This window comes from Pipra filicauda, unplaced genomic scaffold (genome assembly GCF_003945595.2).
Source record: "Pipra filicauda isolate LSUMZ 115617 unplaced genomic scaffold, ASM394559v2 scaffold199_size1391877_pilon, whole genome shotgun sequence".
In the NCBI taxonomy this organism is placed as follows: Eukaryota; Metazoa; Chordata; class Aves; order Passeriformes; family Pipridae; genus Pipra; species Pipra filicauda.
Genome location: NW_024104308.1, coordinates 1305280 through 1324766, shown reverse-complemented (window position 1 = coordinate 1324766; position 19487 = coordinate 1305280). Strand labels below are relative to the sequence as shown.

The 19487-nt window shown below is 37.0% G+C and overlaps 1 protein-coding gene across 1 annotated transcript in view; it reads right to left on the bottom strand.

The window, feature by feature from the left end:
- Positions 1 to 1100: 1100 nt before the first annotated feature.
- RHBDD1 (rhomboid domain containing 1) overlaps positions 1101 to 19487 on the bottom strand; it is a 28811-nt gene continuing 10424 nt past the window's right edge. Inside the window, exons 5-6 of the mRNA XM_027751228.2 lie at positions 18038 to 18160; positions 1101 to 3302 (exon numbers count right to left, since the gene is read on the bottom strand). Of these exons, the coding sequence (XP_027607029.2) occupies positions 3187 to 3302; positions 18038 to 18160 (239 nt within the window). The 3' untranslated portion in view covers positions 1101 to 3186. The remainder of the gene's footprint in view (positions 3303 to 18037; positions 18161 to 19487) is intronic.

Below are 19487 nucleotides of genomic sequence, written 5' to 3'. Positions count from 1 at the left end.
ATCACTGGCAATTTAAGCTTCTTAATATACAGTTAAAAAACAAAGGCTTTACCTCTCTCAGGTATGCTCTCTTCCCTCTTTTCTGCCTTTTTTTTTTTTTAGCATAAAATCTAGTAAGGTCTACTTTAATAAAGAATTTTTTTCTCTACCCAGACACATCATCATTCCATCACTAATTTAATGAATCAGTATTTAGGCTCTTTTTTCCTTATTTCCCTATCTGTGGTATGAACAAATTTTATCAGTGATAAGAGTTAAAGTCTCCCTTTCACTTTTTACAATTTGCCTGTGCTTACAGACAAGATGGAAGAGGAAAAAGAATTTTAAAGTTAAACACACAGTTCTTTCATCACATCTTAATTCTGGACTGCAAGAAACCCCTATTTATTAACAATAATATGTTAGGTCATTCAACCATTAAATTTCAAGAATGTGCCTGTTAACAAGTCTGCTGATTAGGATTAATTAGGGGGTGGAATTTCTTACATGGTACCTGATCACAGAGTTTAGAGGAAGTACAAAATCTCACAAGAAATCACAGCTCCTGCAACAAAGGAATCAAACTGCAGACGCTAAAATATTTTATACAAAGCTACATTTTCTTAAAAAGTCCTTACTTGAGGCTTAATCAGGCACTAAATAGTGCCAGAGAACATGCAACATGGAACACCCATCTGTGGAGATTGCCCTTAATTTTTGTCCCTGAAGAGATGAAGTGCAGCAGAGCATATGGCAGGGATTCATCTGCTACATCTCCCCTCACTGGTGCTCCAAAACCTAAACTTGTGGGAGCTTTAATGGTAAAAATCCTAAGGAATCACAGAATAGTCTGAGTTAGAAGGGACCTTTCAAGGCCATGTGGTTCAACCCCCTGCAATGAGCAAGAATCATGCTGTTTAATAAACTTTCCAAATACTGTAAGTACTGGAACTTTTCAATAATCTAATTCCCAAACTGTCACTAAATAAAAAAGAAACAAAATTAGTCCCAACACAATCCATCTGCCCCCTTGGTATCACAATTAATTTCTAACAACATGACAGCAGCTCTGTCATTTAAAATATACACCTTATTAATTACTACAATTAAAACCAAACAGCTTTAAATATTAAAAAAATATTTATTTCAATTTTATATACAAAAAGGTCAGAACAATGAACAATTATTAGTACTGAAAATTTTTGTACTTCACAAAAACAAGTGCTTGTAGCATCGTAATCAGATTTTTGATTTTCTCTAAGTATTTTTCAACTGACAAGTGGCTAATTCAGTGGTTTTAAATAAGTTAAATATCAGAACTTAACAGACACAGTGAGTCACACTGAAACTTTTGACCAGAGCATTAAAAGATTTGTCTGAGGAACCAATGCTACTTCCTTCTCATTTCCATCCACCTGCTGAGAAAAATATGTAGGTTTTTGATACTTATTTTTGGTGAGCACAGAAAAGTTGGCCTTCCATAAAAGCATGTGCTGTTTTATTCTATGGCTACTGCATATATACAAAAACAACCAAGCCCAAAAGCACCAAAAATTAACATTCCATATGTACTAAGTGCCTTAGAATCTGCCAGAAAGCCCTTTGCAGAATATTAACAGTGTTCTTACACTACTGAACAAGACACCCAAACTCACATTGCAGTCATGGCCGAAGTCTGCATCACAGAACTGAACAGCTTGTGCATTCCTCAGCAAACGAAAGCTTTCCCTACATACATTAGCTACAAACTGAAGCTGTATTATTTATTTAAAGAACACAGTAAAAAAACTTATTTTCAGGTTATTTTGCTATATCAAAAATACAGCACTGTTTTTTACATTCAAGTGATCAATCCTGTAGAAAATTAGACTTCATAAAGCACAGGTTGGTGAAAACCTTAAATTGCTCATCCTAACACTCTACTACACCAGTGCTGATGAAGAGATTCCAATAGGTCTGTACCAATAACCAAGTTATTCTTGGGCAATCACACCTCTCCAGGACTGAAAACAGGAAGAAATTCTTCCATTGTGAAGATAAAATGCCTGGAAGCAAAGCCCTCCAGGTTTGTTAGTTAACACTGCTGAACAGGCAGGACAGCTGCTGGGTGGAGGGGCTGCCCAAGGGGACAACAGAACTCTCAGCTCTCCTATCAACTCCTCTAGCTAGGTAGGGAATTTCTTTCTAGAAAATGAGGAATTCAAGGTAGCTTATGGTCTCCACAAGTCTGCAAACTCTCACCTCTGCTACTGGTCTTCAAACAAGATAAATAAATAGTGGAATTTCCAAAGCTGCACGAACAGCACATACACAATACAATTTCCAAGCCTTCTTAGAGAAATAGATGCTTTAGAAAAGTATGTTACTACATAAATATATTCTTTGTATGGCATATCCACCTCCCTTTCCATAGAACTCCTAACAAATTATTTCAGTTGTGTAAAGGGCAGCACTTTTTGATTTAAAGTATATTAAGAATATTTAATATTTAAAGATTAAGAAAGGCTTTAGGAAATCACAAGTAGTTACAACTCAGTTTTATCACGTATAAGCTCAAGATAAAATGGTGTGTTTTGAGGAAGACTGCAACACTAAAGGTTGTATGAAATAATTCCACAGGGTAGGGATAAGCTGCAGCTATTTTTCACCCAGTTTGGAAGACTGCTCAAAAGCTTAAGCCTGGACTCAAATGATCTAGCCATTGTCAAAGCGATCTTTTCAAATGCCATTTCACATGCCAACCCCCCAAAAAAGTTGGTCATCATGGCTAATGGAGAAAGGCTTGTAATGAAAAACTGCATAGTTTTAAAGTTACATAGAAAATTTAATGTTTCAGCTGTGACGGATGAAGAAAACTTGTTGTCTGAGAACAACAGCAGTCAAAAAGCCAAGGAATTCTTAGAGCTACACAAAATAACTTACGGAATAAAAAGACAGTTTGGCAAAACCATCAGTCTTGTTCCATAATTAAGGTGCATTAAGATGGAGACAGCCAAAGATCACATTCTGATTCCCACCTCACACTTTTTGTTCAAGTTCCAATTCTGAGCCTGAACTCACAAGACCCTCTGCAGCTTTGTGAGCAGTAGTAAAAATAGCGGAAGAAAGACCATAAATTAATCTGTAAATTGCAGCTCACGAATGAATCTGCAAATATTTCAGTAACTCTGCAGAGCACTTTACAATTCCCACGGACACGTGGCCATTTCATCGTCTCTCAAACCTACGGAGCCTTTGCCTTCTCATTTCCTCCCCCGAGCGCTCGGGCGGGAACCAAAACCCGTACGGCCGCCGCTCGTTGTTGTACGTTGCTCCACCAAAATCTACAAGACACAGCGAAGAACAACTGTTATTTGGTTGTGTAACACGAGAAAAATGCACATATATCCTGTAAGCCAAAGCACCACAACACAAAGGAAACGGGGAGTTGAATGTTTTCAATTCTGATGGTTTCAGGGCAATTACAACTTCCAGCAACGGCTCCTGAAGTCAAATAAAAAGCAAAAACGAAAAACCAGACAATAGAACTACCACCACTATCCCCCCAAAAAAACCCCAAACCAATCAAAAAACACAAACCAAAAAACCACAACCAAAGGAACATCTACCAAGTATTAACCTGTTAATAACAAGTATTAACAAGTATTCACATTTTTATGATCCCTGCTTTACACAGTGAACTCCAGATTGTTAAACTACTTAAATGTTCTCAGCAGTTACTGAGAACATTTTTGTTTTTGTTTTTGCTTTTAGCATCGAGTCCAACATGTGCAGACCCACACCAGATGCACATACAGCTCCCATCCTCAGCTGGCAGCAGTTTCACAAGTAAAGGACACGTGGCAGCTCATTCAGACAGAACTGTAAGCAAAATAATCTGAGCAGCAAGAGCACACCAGCACTGACAGTTCTCTGCCCTGGCACCCCAAAAGGAGGCAAGAACAGGCTATTCCAGCAGCTCTCCAGAACTCACACAGAGTCACCGAGCAAAGAAACAATTCCAAGGTTGTGGTTACACACACCAGCTCAGCTGAGGAGCTCTGGGGAACAAAAATGAAAGTCTGCCTCCTGAGCATAATTACAGTGTTAAGGATAAGCAAATTAGTTTTAAAGATAATAAACCAGCCTTTGTAACATTAAGTATTTCTTAAACTTTCACCTGCACCACACATGGTCAAAACTCCCTTGTAATGCTAAAGTTAGATAAACTTTTTTTTAAATCATCATAATTATGAAAACATTTGCAGTTTTAAAAAATTCTTTTCAGTAGTGAAATTTTCAATTAAATATGAGGTTTCTTATGAAAACATTTCTTTTACTATACAGCATCCTTGGTTAATTGTTATGTAAGAAAACAGATACCACTTATACAGTGTATACGAGTACTTGCAGAGTCCCCATAAAATATGCTCAACCTTTCAAATATACATGTGCTTTAATAACCACTAGGAACAGAATTAGGTGCTATAAAAAAGATGCAAAATGCTCTTTTATATGTTGACTGAAAAATAAAAGACTGACAATACATTTTGAAAAGCTCTATATTCAAGAAAAGATCTTATTTTATATCAAAAAATACGGTGAGGAGTGAAGTTGTCTGGATGTGAAAGCTCAAATACATGTATTTGCATCTGTATGTATATATTTAAATTATCCTGTTACCTAAAATAGTTCCCTGACACCTTTTTTTTTTTAATTACAGCAGAAATATTAATGAAATAACACCTTTCTCTTACCAAAATATTTATAAGCTACAGTGTTCAGAAATGGTAATTAGGCCACTGCTACTACTGAGACACCACCTGATGTCTGAGCAAGAAACAAACACAGGCTTTTCAGCACATCAGCAAAAAAATGTCAAGACTAATGGATTTTAAGATTGTATTTAAAGTATTTGGAAAACTGCAGAAACACCAGATGACAGACAAAACCAAAGGATATAGCACAACAAAGTTAGAACAAAACATTAACCCTTACATAGCATATTTTAAAATTAATTCTATTGTGAACTAGAACTGCATTCTGTCAACACAGAAGACAGAGACCCTCCACCCTGTCACTCTGTGGAGGGGTTGCTTTTGTTACTGCAGTTCACAAAGCACTTTGGACGAAGACAAGAAAAGCACTGTAACTGCAAGAGATGTAACTAAACCTGTATTAATGTAATACAGACAAAGCTTCAATAAGCTTAAACATTTTCATCCACACGTTAAATCAAAGTGCCTATGATGCCTCAAGCACTTGCTGTGTTTAGGCATTGCAGCACATCCCTCTGAACCCACAGGGCCCCACAGGCACAACCGACCGTGCTTCGGGCACTCGCTCAAAGGTTGCTCAGCACGACGCAATCAGAAAGTTGATGCATCACAGACACCCAGCCTGACATGAAGGTGCCCATGCTGCCTGTTCCCACTTTTTAACACATTTCTCCCCCACTATGAACATCAAGCAGCTCTTGGATGAGAAGCTGAGAAGGTTTTACACTCAGCTCATCAGCCTGGACTGCCAGTGCAGACGCTGAGCACGTGCCCAGCTCTGCTTCCTGCTCTTCCTTTGCACCTGATCCACACCAAGACTTACATGAGGAACTGCTTGTATAGTAGCCAGCACAACCATTTTGGAAATCAGACTGTGAAACTGTTTGTACTGACAGATGAGACCATCTTAATGAGTTTTAAAAAACCAATGCATATTTGCAGATTGTTACTCAAATTTGCACCCTTTGTCTTGGATTTAAAAAATACAGGAAAATAGAAACAATTGAGCAGAAGTCTTCTCAACTCAAAAGATACAATTAACCAGGGGGATCCCTCAAGAAACTAAAGAGTTTGTCATACTCTTTTAGTTCCATTCCAATTTCAAGTTTCGGAATCAAATTACCGGCATGTTCAACAGTCATTTTAGAAATGCAACTGCCCAATTTGAGAAGGCAAAAAGAAAAATATCCCTTTATATGAGACTATTACCCATACCTTGTTAAATATTGGAGACTTTGCACCGAAAATTCTGCACCCAGTTCTTCTGGTTCTTAAGAAAAACTTTGGCTTATTTCTTTAATTCTGTTACCTGCTTTAATTTTTGTAATTAACACATTGCACACAACCATCTCAATTTTGAAATTCCTGAAATTCTGATACAGTAGATACACATCATCTGTAAAGACCTCATTGAATAGTATTTCTGATTTAGGACAATAAAATACATTCTAAATTCTACATAAACAGAGACAGCACATAAGAAACTCAACCAACAATAAATGCAAGAAATTAAGACTGTCTTACTGGATCCAAGTCTTGCAAATTAAAGACTTAACTCTGCAGTACAAATATATTTCTCTTCTGTTCTCATGTAATTCTTAGTACTACTAACTTACAACAACTGATAATGCCCAAAACTTCCTTACAGACTTTATGATAGCAGAAGGGAATTTAATAAATATTTCAATGTGTCTTCTGGATTTGTATTTGAGACATTTATGAAGCAAACCCTGAACTTTCATTTCATCACTGAACTGATGCTGAATAGCACTTACTTGTATCAACTCATTTGCAAGTAAAAGATTATTTCTAATTAGGTACTACCACACTGAGTACTCTTACAGGACCATCAGGTTGGCAGTAGATTAGTATTCTTGACCACTGTTCAATTAAACCACACTTGTTTTGAAAAAAGGCAAAACTGATGAAAACATGAATATCAAAAAACTTTGGCTTCTGTTACTATACCCACTGCATGATGTATTTGGAAAATATAAGGCATAGTCACAACACAAAATATAATACTTGTTTTATTAGTTTTATTCCATGTGCCATGGATGTTGCCACACAGGCACCTCTCGCTGCTGTACAAACAGCAGAAGTTTCTGCTGTGAACGTTCAGAGTTCACATTACACTGAACCACCAGCATGGTCCAGCCCAGAAGTGCCCTGCCCACCAGAACCAACTCCAGTCACACAACCACAAACGTCAGAAAGAGGAGAGATGTCAGCAAAGAGGGAAGAGCTGATTCTATCTAGGCTTAGGCCATATCTTTTTCATTCGGAAAGATCTCATCATCATCTTGTGAAAAGCAAGGAAGCCAGACACCTATTACACATCCAACTCCTTTAAGCAATTCAGAGGGAGGTGCTTGAGGAGCAATTTCCTCGTCAAACAATGCAAGTCCAGCCCATGCAGAGGGACTGGTTTCAGTAAAGGATGCCCAGGATGACAATTCCAAGTGGGCCTCTGCTTCTCTCGTCCCTCGGGAAATTAAACAGGAGGAGAGAGTGCACATCTTAGCTTGCAATATTAAACTCACACTTGTAACCATGGACAGATGACTATTAACATGCAAGAAGATGATTAAATAATGAGATGTTAGACAGACCCTTACACCATAAGGTGCACTGGTTTGGGCTCCTACCATCCAGGACACTCCCAAGAGACGGCACCAGAACCACCCTGGCCACGTGGAAATGGGGACAAACATCAGCCAGCAAAGTACTCTGCCTTGTAAGCAGAACTGGGGTTATTTTCAAACAGATGGGCTCTAGAGAAGCTGCTGCACTGAATATTACAGAGCTGTTTATTGTCTGGCTGCTTTGAAACCCCAGGATCGTTTGCCAGCATCTAGCACTTTCTGTCACAACGGGTTTCATCAAAGGGAAGGCAAAGTGAAAGCCACTGGAATACATATACACTTTGTTCTGTGCTAAAACCAGTCCTAAATTCAGAATTTAACTTGCTATTGTGACCGGGCCAAGTGCAGAACCAACACCATACCCCTGAGGCTGAAGAGCAAACACAGCTGTCTTCGGTACAAGAACCCTATACATTTTGCATATCTTGTTACCAGGTAAGATTTGTCTATTGCTTTTCTTATTTTAAGCATCTGCAATACAACACTGTCACCCTTTAAGATGCACAAAACACTCCAAGGCTTTTCACTATAAAAGTGATCAGCTCGGTGTCCCCTTCCTCAGATATTTTTCACATATTCTCAGCACTTCAAATACTAAAATACAGTCCCCAGATGCATGATCTAGGAGAGCAGGCAGGAAGAGGTGAAAAAGCACTAACACTGTTAGTGATAACAATTCATCACTTAGAGTATCTCAGAAATAGCTCCAAATGTGATGGAAAATATCAGCTCTTCTAGTAACAGCAATACTAGGAAAAAAAAAAAGAAAAAACCCAAACAACTCCTTTTTCCCAAAGAAAGCACAGAGGGCAAAGGACATACCCAACATCACTGGAATTAGTAGTTCTACTACATCGGTAACAGACAATTCAGACCTGCTCTGCTGAATAAGACATGTGACCTCCACCCAGCCTCACTGCACAGGCCAGCAGAGCAGTGCACAAAGCAGCACAGATTTCATAGGAACACCAGAGCCGTGGATCTGGCCGTGGCACAGCCCAGCAGAAGTGCTGCAGCCAGCTGGCAGTGCAAATGAGCCAGTCATTTAGTTGTCACCTATACAGTGCCCCCTAATCATGGAGATCAGACACAAGGACAACTCCAAACGTGCCATCCTGGCAGTGTGATAGCAATAACCTGTAGAATGTATGTGAAGTGTGCATTTTTTACTCCACTGTAGGAAATTCAACATAAAGAAGATAAATTGTCTGGTCATCTTACAGGGTGAGCCAAACAGACAAAATCTCCACATGAGGTTTCAGTTCTGCTTGTAGTTCAAGCCACAGAAGTGTTACATCAAAAATGCTCACTTGATTTTTCCTCTTCTCTGAAGTTATGGCCTTAGTTTTACATTAGATAATAGGATTTGCAAGAGAGTTTCTGTAAGATTTAGGAACAATTTATCAAGCTACCAAACCATGAAACACTGACTAGCAGAAATATGTAATTAGGTCTTTGATAAATACTGATGCTGCTGGATAAAAGAAGGTGAGTGTAGCAAACCAGTAGCAGAGTTACTACAACGCAGCATGTCTGCATTTCTTTCTCATGCTAGCTTTAGCTGTGTTAAAGAAGAATCTAGAATATTTCAGTTGAATAGCTTGCAATTTTCGGTATCACTATTTGCCCTGGAACTAGTGAACGTGGTACCCATACAAACCCCAAACTATACAAACACTCACATACCTCATACAGAAAACAGACATTGCTCATTTCCAAAAGCTCTTACTTTTGTAGAAGCTTTGCTATAGAAGGTAATCACAGACAAGAATAATCTCTTTCGAACACAGCAAGTACCACACACCAAACCAAGAGAGCTCTCATCTGAATGAAAAGACAGGTCTGTGCCAAGAGGAGAGTCCTGACAGGTGCCTCATAAATAACCATTTCATGCCCAAGTGTACACAAAGATAATCCTGGCTTTGATTTTCCCAGCCTTTAAAAGGTGTGAAATAAGCATCTGCCCTTAGCAGAGCCAAGGTTCAGGTATTGCTTTGGTTCATTGCAAACTCATTGTGGGATTTCCTCTTTTTCTTGAAACAATGTTTCCTGCAGCCAACAAATTGCTCTCTCAAAGACCACTATATCCTGGGTCCTCCCAAATGCAGGTCCATCAGGATTATCTCATGTAGACATCACCATTTTAAACAGTGTCATTGCTTCACTGCATCTTCCCTATTACCGTGTCATTCCATGACAGATCACACCTCCAGCTCGGCACCTGTGCTGCTGTCAAAGAATAAGAGCAATAATTCAGTGGCCAAAGAGCTCACAGACCTGGTAAGCTCTTTCAATAATTTTTCTAGGAACTGTTTTGAGTTTAAAGACAGCTTACACAGTCACCAAAACTAGGATATTTGTTTAGCCCCTTCAAACCTTTCTTCCAGGAAATACAGACACTGTAGAGCACCTGTTTCTCTACCCTCAGGTAACCCTCCCATGGCTCACAAAAAGAAGGTCCATTTTCCTCCTGAAACAGAGAAGGGAAATACGAAAACATGTATGGGAAAATGACCACATGTGGAACTTTCCTCAAGAAAAAAAAGAGCTGTTGATGTCCTTTGGGGGGCCCAGAATGACATCCTTCAAGAAAGAGATCAAGATTGTTAAAACAGGTGTGAAAGATCTACAGTTTATTTATTGATACTACTAAGCAGTAGTGGTTTGAAAATATTTGGTCAAACGTCATAACTTTGAACACTTGCTCGGCTTTCATTTATACCAGTTTTATATAAAGTATTTCTTCCACAAATAGCATAGCCCTGCTAACTATGGTATAACAACTGTATAAAATTGAAGTTCACAAACTGCTCTTGGCCATGTTACAGATCACATCCAGCATGCTACATTGTCATACCTGTGGTATATACCTGATTTACCTTGCTTTTTTATGCAAAAATACCAATATTTAAAGTGTTCTATTTGAGAAAATGGGAGTTCTCTCAGTTTATAGACATCCAAACATATAATTTTAATGCATAATCAACCAGATATTTTGGATGCATTTGGAATTGGAAGCAGCAAACTGGAGGACAGGGAGAAGCTTGAGTCAAAAGCCCAGTCTTGCTCTAGTTCTTTCATATCTTCCAGCCAATTAGTAGTCAAGTCTTTAGGTCAGTTTAACAACCACCTTCTGATTTACTGAATTGTACAGGGAATACTAGGGAAAGGCGATGCATGTATTTTTTCTCCTCTCATGCTTCAGAAAGACTAGGAGCTTCCAGAAAGAGTTGAGACAAACAAAACACAGCAGCCTTTTCACTGTTTTGTGTTGCACTAGAAGCCAGACAGGAACTACAACTGAATAAAAAATATAAAATGGCAAAACTGGTTTTTTTTCTTTCATGTCCTTCCCTCTGCAAAACACAGACATGCTATACAGTCTGAGAGATTTGGCTTTTAGCACTTATCACTGTCCAATTTTTTCCTCCTCAGCTCCAAACAGACCACATTTATTAGCCTGCACTATTGTTTCCAACACTGCCCTTTGAGTTTCTGTCAATGTATTAAAGAATTCTGTCATGCTATGAAGCAAACTATTCTTCCTGGTGCTGCTGCCAATGTGCCTCATCTACAGACTTGAACATAAACTGGTGAAGAAGAGAAATGGAAGTAACTCCTGTTTCTGTGCTGTGGAACAGCTGACAAATGAAAAAATCAAATTAGCAGGAAACTAGTTGAGGGCAATGAATTTCTGAGGAAAGAAACACAGTGAATGAATCCAGATACAACTGGAGTGTCAGAGGAGCAAGAGAGAACAATCTCGAACAGTCTCCGTCTCTTTTTTTTTAAAAGAGATGATAGAACTGAGAAACACACACAAACCACTCCCTCCCAAATGTCTGATAACTTGTTTTGGTTAGAAGACATGGCTAAGACTTAATCTTTAATCCCTTCATAATTGAGGATTTTTATATTTATTTTAACGACGCCTCCAAGTCTCATCTTTGCTGTATCTGTATCACCAAAATAACAAGCTCTTGTTAAAGTTATGTAAATTGTTAAAAGCACATTTGTAACATTTTTAGAGACCTTCAGTCACCACCTCAGCATAAGCCAAAAGCTTACTGCACCCTCAGATCACTCATTTGCTACAAATAATCAATGCTACAAAGTAGAAGCAGGAGGATATGGACCTTGCTGGACTGGATGCCCTTCAGTAAAGAATTAAGGGGATTAGTTTTACAGCTACCTTCCAGCTAGTCCTCTTTAGCTGGATACTGAAAATACCACAGGAGAGATGGCATAAAATAATCTCACTGCATTTTCTAACCATCTAATAATCTTCTGATGTTAACTAACCTAACCAAGGCTAAACTCATTATTAAATGGCTGATACACAAACCCAAATATATCTTTCATTGCCAAGGACTGAAAGGGATTTACTAACCAACTCGAAAAACCTCCATATAAACATGCCACTTAACCAATCTCTAGGCTAAGACAGACAGACATCTATTCCTCTTCAGAGTAGCAAGGAAGCCATGAATAACTTCAGTTAAAAGAAGAATTTCAGGTTGGCTGTATATTTACCATAACATAGAAGAATTATTTTGTTCAGCTGCACATAGCAAGGTATCCTTTTCATTAGTAAATGACTAATTTATTCAGTCAGACATCAGAAAAAGACCTCAGAACATCATTTTTAACACGGTCCCAATGAACAAAATGTAAACTAGACATAGTCTATAGAATTAATTCAGTGACAAACCACAGTTAAAATAGTAAATCATGGATAAATCTAAAATTAGGAGTATTCACTGAACTTAGTTTACCAGTAAAAACATGCCCAGACTAAGTTTGTTAACAGTTGCAAGAATCTTAATTTATAAAAAAACACTTTGTTTTCCCTTTGCTGCATTTCTGCTTGCCTAACAAAGACCCACAACAACAAAGACACTCTGAACAATACCCATTTCCCAATGCCAAGACTAAGAAAAACCCAGATGGACGGATGGAGACACCAGTGCAGGCTGGAGCCGCTCCACAGCAACTACCACTTTCTCCAAAGGGTAAGGAAGTGCTTTGATGGAGCCCACACGCAGCTTCTGATTATGCCACAGCTGCTGAGCAGATCTGCCTGTTCCCCAGCAAGGTGACCCTGCCAAACCCTCTGTGAAAGGAGCAACTTTAAAGACAAAGTTCCTTTAAGACAAAGTTCAAGTTACTGAAGCAAATAATGTTTCCAGAGACCACTGAAGTCAGAGAGAAGACTCCCATTTATATCACTGAGTCTTGGATCATAACACCAAGAGGCCTCTATCTCCATATGCAAACCTTTACAACAGATGTAGTGTGAATGTAAGCAAAACATCTCTAGATACAAAGATTTAACTATTCCTATTGTTTTCCTCCTATTTTAATTGTCTTCAGCAGTTGAAACGTTTGCAAGAAGGAAACCATCCAAAAGAAAACTGCATTGGCAGGGCCTGAGGATGTCTTTGCATATTCAGGAAGTCACAGGAAAAAATACTCAGCCTTGTTCATACATTTTAGCATGAAAATTTGAATAAATTCTCATCTCAAGATCTTCTGTAGCAATAATCAGAACCTATATCACCAACTATGTCACTGTCAGCTTGCTGCCTGAAGACCAAAGGAAGTTAAACCCTTTGGGCAGCATTTCCAAAAGTACCCACCTTACAGAACTGTTCTCAATCCCAGAGTATTTCACAGGTGCTCATGCTCTGGTTTAAAAAGATGTGCCCATGGTGAAAGCCTTAGTGGTACATCTTACCTATCTGGTGAAGTTTTATCACCACTATCAAGAGAATCAGGAGGTTTCTGGTTCTAATTTTCAGCAAACCTGGTTTATCCTACATCAACCACTGTATTTATGAGGACACAGATGAAAGAACATTCATTAAATATTTGTAAGACAATTCTAGCCACGCTTCTTGTTGCAAGCTGTTTGCTACTTACACCGTTCCCAAAGCTTTGTATGGAAATGATAAAAATGTGCTGATTTATTTTCCTGGAAATTTGCCTTAAGGAAGTGCTGCTGATCAGGATCACAGAGCACAGTTGCAGTTTTAAAAAGATATTTAGAACACGAGCTCTACTTAAAGAGGAAAGTTTTTTCCAAGAAGTGTGTTGGATATCTGAAACCATACATAACCTGAATTAAAAAAAAAGAAAAACAACAAAAACCACCAACGAACAAACAAACAAAAAAAACCCACAAAAACCAAACAAACAAAACCAACAACAACAAAAAAACACACACACACAAACATCCCAAAATGAAACAAAACAAAAAAAAGAAACAAAAAGCAAAACTCAACACAGAAGTTGTATCTGATTCTTGAAGTCCAAGTCCTAGCATATGGCTTTATGAAATGTATTTTAATCTGATATCACACACTGCACATTTGAGCTTATTATCTATTTTAAGGTATTTCTACAGAAAAACAGCATAATCAAATGCAAAGACTGGCACTTCTACATTTGCAGAAGGGAAAGATAACACTGACTGCAGAAAAAAAAAAAAGATTATTCAGTATTTCTCTAGTCTAATCACACAAGTTTTCTTCTTGCTGCATAATCCACGGATTTGGCAAATTTCACAGACTCCCAATAAAAAGGCCTGTCTCAGTAGAAGCAAACAGAAATAGGAACCCTTTCAAACTCAGAACAGGTAAAGCCAGATGCCAAGATATTTCCTAACTACACCAAACATAACTATAACCAGCCCATACTTGGCCACCTAAAAACTTTAGAGTGGATGGGGTTTTTTCGTTCAGTTTTAAATTAAAACTAAAGAAATGCTTATAGAGATTTTTTTCATTATAAAATATAAGAGGAATTTCTATATCTGATACTTTCTCTTTAATTACAAACTATAATCACCTACACGTTTAAAAAAACAGTCTTACAAAAAAGAGGGAAATTCCTTTGTGGAGAAACACGAGTTTGCAAGGGATTCTTAACATTATTGAGATTGAAAGTCAGACACTTAAAAGTTCAGCTCACAAAAAATCCCAAACACCCACCACAACAAAAATCCAAATCCACATCCCACACTAATCAAGATATTTCTTGTGAGCAGAATAGCAAACAAACAATAGATCAGAGATATAGTTATACTGGGGTTACATTAATGGTGGCTGCTAACAGCAGTATTAAACTAAAATGGCAATAATGTATTTGAACTTCCTAGTTAAAGGAGTTTAAATATCAAAGGATATGATTTTTTAAAGCCAAAATTATTTTCTTAAGTAAAGGAAGAATTATTGCAATTTGAAACAAACACAGACTTATAGGAATAAGAATAAAAATTTCAAAAAAATCCAACAAGCCCAAACAACAAACTCTGGAGAGAAAAACAATTATTGTTGTGTAAATAGATACTTGTTTGAAGCAAAAACATATACAAAACTGGCAATGGAAAACAATATAAGTAGAAGTTCCTTTCAGCAAATGGATCTAAATCACTATGATAGTTTGACAGTGTTGAAAGTGATGCCTACATACATCTCAAACAAGCCTAAATTTCTCTTCTTGCATTAGACATTAATTATTATTATTATTACAGAAATTTTCAGGATCTGCACTTCAGAATCAGGAATGCCTGAATGTACAATAAATAGAAATGCTGTATCTTTATGGTGAGTTTAGATAACCCATGTATAGGATTATAGAACAGTAAGTACTGAACTTAAACTCAATGCATGTCGTAGTATGAATTAGTTTTCAGTTGGGGACAACAACTGATAGGAGGAAATACTGTATTATGTCACTGACTCTAATTAGCTTAGCAGGATACTATCACAGCAGTTTATAAATCAGTTTATAAACATTGGATCAGCATTCTAAATCTATAATGCTACAGTTTGTGGCCTAAAAGACAATAAATGTCCTTGTCCAACTAAGCGTGAAAAATATTAATAATCAAATCGAAGTTCCTGCAGTACTTTGTTGTCCAAGTTACAGAGCAACTGTGATGGTTTAAGTGGCATAGTTGGGGAAAAAAATTAATATGAAAAGAGAACCCTAAATTGATTGTGGTACCTGCTTTTACAACCATTTAGCTCTCTATTTCAAATTATTTTATGTAATTTTTTGTCACGTTAAGTACCTGTTTCATCATCCATGTAATTACAAGAACCTCTGAATGTTCACGCTTTAGGGGAAACGTATCACGTTCAAAGGATAGTGCTCATTCAAGCTAATTATTTTTCAAACTGACAGGGAAGAATATCCTAATTCCCATTAGCACAGCAAACTCCATCTTATCCTTTGTGTCCCTAAAACAGGTCTGATCAACGACACGCTCTGTATTCCTTCCTTTGGGCAATAAGACAGCTGCCCATAGGCAAGTTTAACCTTTATGCAGCTTGTCTAAGGAAATATTTTAAAGAGCTCAACTCTAAAGTCTTGCTTGTCCAAACTGAAGTGCTCCAGCAGGTAGGAGAGAGAGGTGCAAAATAAAACAGTCCTGTGAAACCACTGAAAACAAGATCTCTGTATATTTGATCACACCAAATTATACTGGAAGCAATATACAATGATATACTTACTATACTTACTGACTGTAGCATTTTAGATTAAGGCTCCAAATGAAAGTTGCACATGTTTCACCCTGATACATGGAAGACTTCAGAATGCAGAGTGTCTACTTATTTATATTATCATAATTTTATCATTGTTATTAGTTTTCTGTTTCCTTGATAGTTTAAAAATAGACCACAAACATGGCTCATTCTTGCAAGTAACATTTCAAAATGCTTCATATCAAAAGCTCTGAAGGATTTCTTTCTCAAACTCCACGCTAAAAATTACAAAAAATGTGTTAAAAAGACAGTAAAATAGACAGTATCCCTTACAATAAAGCCCATTTTAGACCCATTCCCTTCCAAAATCACATAGGGCAACATATTACTTGGTTAATTTCTAAAAATTCCTAAGATAGCACAAAGAGTAACTCATTTACTATCTTCTGCTGACAGACCAGATGGACTAAGTGCTATTTTATTGACTTATTTGAAAGCTAAGATTTCACTGTCTTAGATTTGATTGAAATGGGACTGCTCAGACTGCATTAATTTGTAAAACAAATACACTAAGGCAATAAACTTGCTGTAGAAAATGTTAGGGGATTTTTTAAGTTTCTAGCTTTACAATGCTGAGGGACACTTAGGCAGATCAAAGGTGAACAAAAAAAGGAAGATAACTAGAAAAAAATCTCTTAAAAACTCCCTAATTTCCCTAAAAGTCCACATTTCTTCCTCCCAAGTCACTCTCACAATAGATACAAACCCAATAAAGCAAAGAGCTGTATTTACTTTAAGCAATATGTTAATGAACTTGTCAAACTGAAAAAGTCTTTTTCTATTACAATTTTGCCTCATCTGCTGACTTTTTAAAACTATCTTCCAGATAACACATGTTCTTCATAATAAGAAATAGGATCACAGAAGGTGTGAAAGTAAAAGTGATGATGATTTGTCAAGATATTGGTTTTCATATTTTGCCTGGTATTTCTCTGACAGCCATAACAGTGGTGTAAATTAATTTTCTGAGTGGAGATTTATGAATGGTGCTCTGCATTTGAAGGGTTGCAGGTACAAGTAGAGGCCTCTGTCTCTCTTTCCTAATAAATGGTTCCTTGCACCCAGGAAGATGAAATACCAAGATTATGAAAAAAAAAATTATGTTTATGACATATTCATATTATTATTTTTCTTAAGATTAAATGTTACAACTTCACCAGATTTAAAAGAAATCTTTCAGATTTCTTAAGTGAAGGAGCATCTAAAGCCTGTGGCTGACTTCCTACAAGAATCCATAGACATACAACACATTCAAAATGAAGCAATGAAAAACTATGAAAAACTATATCAACACCAGAAAACACACACTATATTCATTTCTGACCTTTACTTTAGCATTCAACATAAAAATACTGCATAACCATGACGAAAATTTTACATGTGATGCTCTAATCATGTGCTGTCAGTCACGTTAGACAGATTTTCCCTCAAGCCTTGAAGTTTTTAGAAACTGAGCAACAGATTCTACAAGGTATTCTTTCCCTCTTCATTACACTTGCATCATAAAAAGATAAAATATATCCCACTGAATGCATTTTATACATTTTATACTAATACATTTCAGTTAAAAGCAAACACCATTTTTATTACTAAATATTTTTTCCCAGGTTTTTCAGCCATGTAGAATATAAGCTTCCTTTGAGGTAGAAAAGGATAGGGTGAAGAGTTAAAAATCAGCACGTTGCCTGTCCATTACATTTGTACAAAAAGCAAAAAAAACCACACACAGAGAAAGTTTAAATATTGGCAACATCAATTTTTTATCACACCACTTCATACTTCTTTTTAGAGAATTGTAAGAATTTTTGGCACAGCAGCTTAGTTTAGTCAGGGGTTTTTTGTCAGAAGCGCATTTCTTTTACTACCTTGGTAGTAAGGTAATCAAACAGTAAGTAATTATGAATAAATGTAATTACACTAAGAGAACAACACTGCATTCTCACACTACATTCTCTGAAAATTCTACCAGGAAGTTTTCATCTGTTTCCAAAGATATGTCCAAAATACTGAAAACAAATAATGAGGAATACATCTTGTTTTCCCTCCTGACTCCCCTCTTAGTATGAATCATAACTTAAGATATAAAATGCAATAAAATTCCCACCTCTTTCATTAAGACTGTTTAGCACTGCCCTTTCAAGCTGTTCTTCTTCAGTGAGCCCACCAGTATAATCATAGTAGTTCCTTGGAGTTCTGTATTGATAACCTGGATAATAGCCATAATAGTCTGTAAAATGAAAACAAAAATCAAGAAAATAAATTGCTGCTACTCAGTAAGGAAGTTGAAATCAGATATTATCTTTACACTATCTATATTCACTTCTCACTTTAATTTTGGAAAGAAAAAAATATTAGGATTCAATTACTTGTATGCCATGAATTAATTTCTAATTTACAAAACCAGAGTATGGGAACAGGAGAGGGAAAACCAACAGAAAGATGGATCACACTTCTCAATTTTGTACAATTGTTACAAGTAAGTGTCACAGAATTGTCATTATTAAGAAGTTTCACACAAGAACTGAACAATAGTCTTCATCAGCTCCTTTTAACATTTAGTTGTCAATACTTGGACACCTTATTAACATCTCTAGAACAGCAACAACAAAACAGGCAGATTTCAGGCTTTTTCCTCACATCTCTCCCTTCCCCTCATCATAAGTTCAAGTAATTCTTGGACCTGGAGAAGACATGGGAAAAGATTCCTGCAAATTTCTGCAGTCCATGTTGTGCTACTGCACAGCTAAACCTGCCCTGGAAAAACCACACACCTTGGATCTCGTGTGATGTCCCAGGGAGTGATGCTGCTCTGCTGACAACCAGCTAGTCCTGACCATTTGTAAAGTCTGCCAAAGCCAAGCACAAACCATCATCCACCCAAACACATGGGATTTAAAAGAAAAAAAAAATTACTTGGCTAGAGAATTGAGCTAGACTCTCTTCCTTTTAACAACACAATCTGATCTTGCCTGAGCACAGAAAACAAACTGAGAAAAAACTGTGGAAAAAAGTCCCATTTTTCTATTCCATTTTTGCATCTTCAAAAGACAAAGGTTTTATGGCATTTTAATTTCCAGACAGCTGAACAAGGTATTTTGAAGAACTAAAGTACAGAAGTGTTGCCAGTGTCTTCCAACTGATGGAAAATTATACACATTTTCTTCAAAATTTGAAAAGTGGAAATCTGTTTGTATGAAACAAGCAGAGCATGCCATTTCCTTTTATCTTCAGATTATTGCCATCAATGATAGTCTTGTGTTCTCTCACCAGTTCTATCAATTCCATGTGTAATGTGTGAAGGCTCTGTGATTAACAACAAGCACAGATGATGAAGTGAGGACAAACAAATCATTTCTTTTTTAAAATGATTGTGGTAAGGAAAAAAAAAATCCAGAACCTTAAACCAAATAAAAACAGCAATAGCCCATCTTAAAAGCTATACAGGAAAAATTGAAGAGTAACTGCACAATATGCTATAAAGGAGTACACATATTCCTCTGTATTACACAAATATGCCTATATATTTGTGATACACATGTATGTATACACAGAAG